This window comes from Anneissia japonica, unplaced genomic scaffold (assembly GCF_011630105.1).
Source record: "Anneissia japonica isolate Jap-2015-1 unplaced genomic scaffold, ASM1163010v1 scaffold685_len2926416_cov193, whole genome shotgun sequence".
Classification (NCBI taxonomy): Eukaryota; Metazoa; Echinodermata; class Crinoidea; order Comatulida; family Comatulidae; genus Anneissia; species Anneissia japonica.
The window spans coordinates 2,566,084-2,572,007 of NW_022692922.1; the positions used below are offsets into that span (position 1 = coordinate 2,566,084).

The following is a 5,924-nucleotide window of genomic DNA, read 5'->3' on the forward strand; positions in this document are numbered from 1 at the left end:
TTGAATAGACAGGTATAATAATAATAGTAATATTAATAAATATATATATATATATGTATGTATATATATATAGGCCTATATATATAAACCTATACGTTTATATTCGTTTTAATATTTAATTTACGGTACTTATATAATCGATAAAGGTTGTTGATGTAGCCTACAATAACTTTGCATTTAAAAATGCCCGCTATTCGTGGCTTATTGCTGAGGTAAGGCCTACGTCAGACCATGAAAGATTGTGCAATATTGTACAACTGTATACCATACACAATATTATAGAACTAAACACTTTCCACAAAAACAATAATTTTTTTTTTAACTAGGACGAAGATGACGCGTTTTCGTTAGGTCAAAGATAACGCATTTTCATGTCCTTTTCTATAAAAACATTTGGAATGCAGTAGCACGTCTCTATTGCCGATAAACTTGACAAGGCAAACATATTTTGTATTAATTCCGATATTTGACACACTCATTAATTTTCGGAGGCAATCGCAGAATCTATTAACTAAAATATATTTCACGAAAGACAACCCCAAATTACAAATCGTATTCTAAAGAAGACCATACGTAACCTAGGCACTTACAACTGACACGCGGTTTTCCGGCTGTCGGGTTTGAAGTATACATTATTGCCATTATTAATTTTCGTTAATGTCTCCTTGAATACATATATACAGAAGATCAATTGATTATCAATTATTCAGATCCCATTCCCAATCGCTGGCCGTACTTTACAAGCACTCAACTTCATGTTCTTTACGTGAGGAGTTTGTTTTTTTATTCCAAAGACATTGCTAATCAGGAAATCCATTAAAGTGTTTCATCTTCGCGTTAATCTATCGAAATTTATATTAAAGTAATAATAATGATATTAATAATAATAATAATAACGAAAATAATTGTTTTCAATTAAAAATAATGACGATGATGGTGATGATAATATTAATAATAATAATAATAATAATAATAATAATAATAATAATAATAATAATAATACAAAAAATAAGGGTACGCGTCAAGGACGGAGAGCTCTAGATGTTTTATTTTAAAGAGACAGAGAGATTAATAACAAGGTATCACCTACATGAGAGAGAAACTTTGATATTAAAAAATTAGGCAATATGCGCTTTAAATAGGGTAACTAAGCCTTTATTTGTTAGTCAATTACAAACTATTTTTCCTCAATCATGTGGGATTAAAGTTTAAATGAATGCGATTTGTGACACACGATCTTATTTAAGAGAGCATTTGTTATAAATTGAACTTTTTAATGCTGTATGTGAGTAGAATCTGTCAGAAGTTAGGGTATTTATTCAAATTTAGGCCAGCTCTATTTTATGCTCTAATTCGTTTCTTCATGTACCATATTTTATTGCCTACCTCTAGGCCTAACTGTCTCATGAAATCACTCACATCACGTGTGCAAGTAACTAACCACTCGGCATATGTTTTACTTTCCATTACTTATTGCAATCTTTTTAATGTTCTATAAAACTTCATAATTCGATAGATTGGCTCAGATCCATTGTGACAAGCCAATTTCAGATTGAGTTTGGCAAACAGATGTATAACACAATTATTTTAAAATAGGCCTAGGCTTAAATGGTCTAAATATTTATTTACAAATCTACAATATCCTTTAATGTTTTTTTAATAAAGAAAAATACTAAATGAAATGAAATGTTACATTTTTGTACATAAACGCAGGCACATTTGGGCTATGCACATTCTCATTCATTCATTCATTCTCATATTTTATTTTAAAACTTCACAAACATACAAATAATAACAATAAAAATGGTTTCAAATAAGAATTGCAGAATATAACATTGTAGTAAAAACTAAATTGCGTTATATTAACAAGATTCATAGTAAAAAAAAATCTTTTTTTTTTCAACTTGGCCTAATTGTACTCACCTGTAAACCTAATCGCTAATGACACGCCTATAACAAGCGCCACCACCGTCAACACAATCATAACAATTTCGTACACGGACATTTCCCAGTCTGTCGGCGTGCATAAGCAACGCCTTCGGTTCTTCTTCGGAGTGGACGGTGATTTGTCGACAAAAATGGTTTTAGTAGACTGTGTTTGTATAAATGATGGGCTGGCAAGAGAATCATCATCATTTGGATCAAATGCCGGGTTTTCAATTGATGTAGGTTTCTAAACAAAACGTAAAAAATAGTTTCATTTTATCGTCATTTTTTATTATCTACACGATAATTATGATATTGTAATAAAAACAGTGTTTTGATTGAACAGAGAGCGTTTATAAACGACCCATTTTATCCTTATTTCAATCATGATCTGTACTGGCTTTTGTAAACTGCTTACACTAGTTAAATTCCTACAAAAAATCATTACTGTATTGCATATAATTATGTCTTCGGAGGAACGTTGGTTTCATGCACTGGAATTTTGTTGCCGATTCTGACTGTGTGTAATCTACCAGGTGTCCGGGAGGCAAATGTTCAACAGGCAGACCCCTCCCCACCCCCACTTGTCAGTGATGTTATACTCTTTAGTGACTTGTTACTTCATACAATATCTCGAAATCGTGGACTCACCGACACAGGATTGTTGCTGTAACAATCTATTCGTAAAATTTAATAGATTTGTTAATATCTTTTTATTACATGCTCTACGGGTATGCAGTAGGCTACTGCTGTATTTCATTTGGTAAACGTTATATTGATGATGAAGTTTACAATTTACAGGTCATACGGACAAGCTTTTATGAATTTCCTAGAAAGGTATTTTTCATTATAAATCCATTAATCTACAAATGAGTTAGTAATGTGCATTGTTCAAAGTCTTCTACAATGACCAAGAGATATACTAGATGGCATGAATTGTTATATATTATGCCTTCCTCTTTTTGACCATTTATTTTATATTGTATCATTTATAAAAATTGTTTCCGAAATAAACAGTACATGATACAGAACGAATTATCCGAATACAAAGCATATTGCAGTACAGTGTACAATAAAAAATAGATACTTGATACCAGATGTTGAAAGCAATTCTCAACGAGTGGGCAGTGAATCCCACACATCTAATCTAGAAAAACAAAATCCTTTATTAATGAGTTCCATTAATTTTAAAAAGTCAAAGGTTTGATTGGCACTTTACTTCAAAGGCACCGATAGAGTTTAGTAAGATTGTAACAAAGGCCGAGCTATCAAGATGGAGACAGTCGCAAACGAGACAATTTAAAAGAGTAATGCTGTCTGTAAATTTGGATTTTTAAGCACCTGTGGTTATACTGAACGAATTCCTTTCGAGAATGACTAAGACATAATCTAATTAAATAACATTATTTGATTTTTTTTTCTGATATTAGGCCTATTACCATTATTATCATTATCGTCATCTTCATCATCATCATCATAATCATCATCACCATCATCATCATCATCATAATCATCATCACCATTATCATCATCATCATCATCATCACCATCATCATCATCATCGTCATCATCGTTGTCATCATCATCATCGTCATCTTCGTCGTCATCATCATCATCATCATCATCCATCACCAACACCATTTACCATTACTATCATCATTCCCATCATCATCATTTAATCATAATTGCTTTTTTAACCATAATTAGAGGGGACCCTTCCAGCGTATCCTAGAAGGTCGGCTGATATGTAGGGGTACTCCGAAGTAAATGAAACAGCTTGATGCTTTTTATTGGCAAAGTCTCTTTATGAGGCTTAGGGAGTGGAGTTGTTGTTAGTCGTGAGAAAAAGTCCTGTTATCACAGGAACTGAACCCAGGACCCTGGGACTAGAAGGCAAACATCTTAACCACTAAGCATTCAACCCCACTCCAATTATTATTAACATCATCATTATCATCCTCGAGTCATCCTCATCCTCATCATCAACATTAACAACATCATTAGCATTTATTATTATTATTATTATTATTATTATTATTATTATTATTATTATTATTACTACTATTATTATTATTATTATTATTATTAACTGAGTGTTTATATTTTTTCTATATTTCATCACATAATACGGCATGTTGAAGCACGTTGTTTAATGATACGCCTGTGCATTCCGCGCCTGCTTCCGTTCTTTTATTTACCGACTTTTTCAACATAAAATACAGACATGTATAGACATCATAATCATCCCTTGGAGAAAATATATATTTTCTCCATGATAATCCTGAGCAAAAGCCTGTGATTGGCTAGTATTACGATGTCAGATTTCTTAAGACTAAGAGGCTATTAAAATGGCATGATGGCAATTACAAAATACGGTGCTCATATTTTAATTAGATAGCTAGGCCCATATCACAATTATCCTTGTTTAAACTTAGAATTCTATTCGATAGGAAGGTTGAGACTCGAGTAATAGAAAAGTTGTTCGGATCTCTAGGAATCATTATCTAGATTACCAGTTGTCTAAGCCGGTACCAAAGCGGATAAACCACTCTTGTTATGCTTAGGTTTGTGTAGGCCTAAAAACAAGTGGTTTCTTCCCATGACGCATGCATGGCAAATCTATATAGTGCAACGAAAATCGCATCTTACTCAAAATGATATGATTGATATTGAGGAAACACGACTGTTCAAATAGCCAAAAATCTACCTAGGCATATGCAATATTAAAGGCCAATTAGTATAATAATCTTCCTCAGGGTACAGCGAAAGTATTTACAGTACAGATAATATGTTCCATATTGACAGTGACGTATGAGTTTATGACCATTCGAAACCCCACCACATTCTTTCACGGTAAACCTCTCTAGCCTATCGAAGTAAACATGCAATCACGGCACCACCTCAGTCAGTTGATATTTTATATATTATAATAAAAAAATATGATACCTCTCAAGTTATCGAGGTAGAAATGACCTACACTAAAATCCCAGCCGGTGCTGTATAACAGTTGAACCAAGTTGAACCAGCTCATAAAAAACTAAGAAGCACTTGCGTTTACAGAGAGAGGCCTACAAACTACATTACATTATGGTGGAAGGCGTATTTATAAATCTCTTGAGACTTGGGAACCTCAAATGGAGACCAAAACAATAATCGTAACACAAAATATTCACCTTAGCATGAATTTTAGGCCTTAAGTCAACCCAAAATGCTGACCACAAAGGGGCCCCATCCACACGAAGACAGCGTAATGGTTCACTCTTAATAAAAACATATCTTACCTCCATTGTTATTGAAAACTCCGTTTGTGTCGGAAAACAGGTTATCTACTCGCTGTGTGTTTAGCTCACTACCGAATGCTTACAGTACCTTACAACCTTGACCCAGCTATATTATTATTTCTTTCTCGTCTGGATGTTTCCTTAAATTTTATATTTAACTTGTTACACAAAACGAATTATATATAATGCTCACATTCAGTTATCAGATAGGAGCAGATTGGATGAGAGCTGACACAATAAAACATTAAACCCCTAAAAACGTTGAGAATACTGTACTTGTTGTGTGAGTTGTCCTCTAGCCGATGTGTTTAGATCAAGCATACCCCTTGCGGTCAAGTGCTAAACTGCAAAGGATCAAATTGCAATTTTGAGGAAGGAATTTGAAAGAAGAGGAAATTAAAGCCGCAATGGTACTTTAAAATATGAAAATGATTTTGTTTTATTTATTTATTACAGACTGGTATGTCTGCTTCCTCGTCAGTAGGTATGGTGTGTGATTCTTCATGCAAGAGGTACAAAAGAAATCAATATTCTCATGGAGAAGTATAATTTAAAATACAGGAATATGATAGAATTAAAAGCCGAGCATGTTTAACAACAAATTAAAACCATAATGAGCTGATTAATTATTAGGAAATACAATGATGGTTGTGTGATGCTGATGATGATGACGATGATGATGATGACGATGTCAATGATGAAGATAACGATAATGAT

General features: G+C 33.1%; 1 protein-coding gene across 2 annotated transcripts in view; it reads right to left on the bottom strand.

Annotated features, from left to right (window-relative positions):
• Positions 1-5,543, bottom strand: part of LOC117100535 — a 10,483-nt gene extending 4,940 nt beyond the window's left edge. For both annotated transcript variants that reach the window (XM_033240299.1, XM_033240298.1), the window contains exons 1-2: positions 5,208-5,543; positions 1,924-2,173 (exon numbers count right to left, since the gene is read on the bottom strand). In XM_033240299.1, the coding sequence (XP_033096190.1) occupies positions 1,924-2,173; positions 5,208-5,213 (256 nt within the window). In that variant the 5' untranslated portion in view covers positions 5,214-5,543. The remainder of the gene's footprint in view (positions 1-1,923; positions 2,174-5,207) is intronic.
• Between the last annotated feature and the right edge of the window lie 381 nt (positions 5,544-5,924).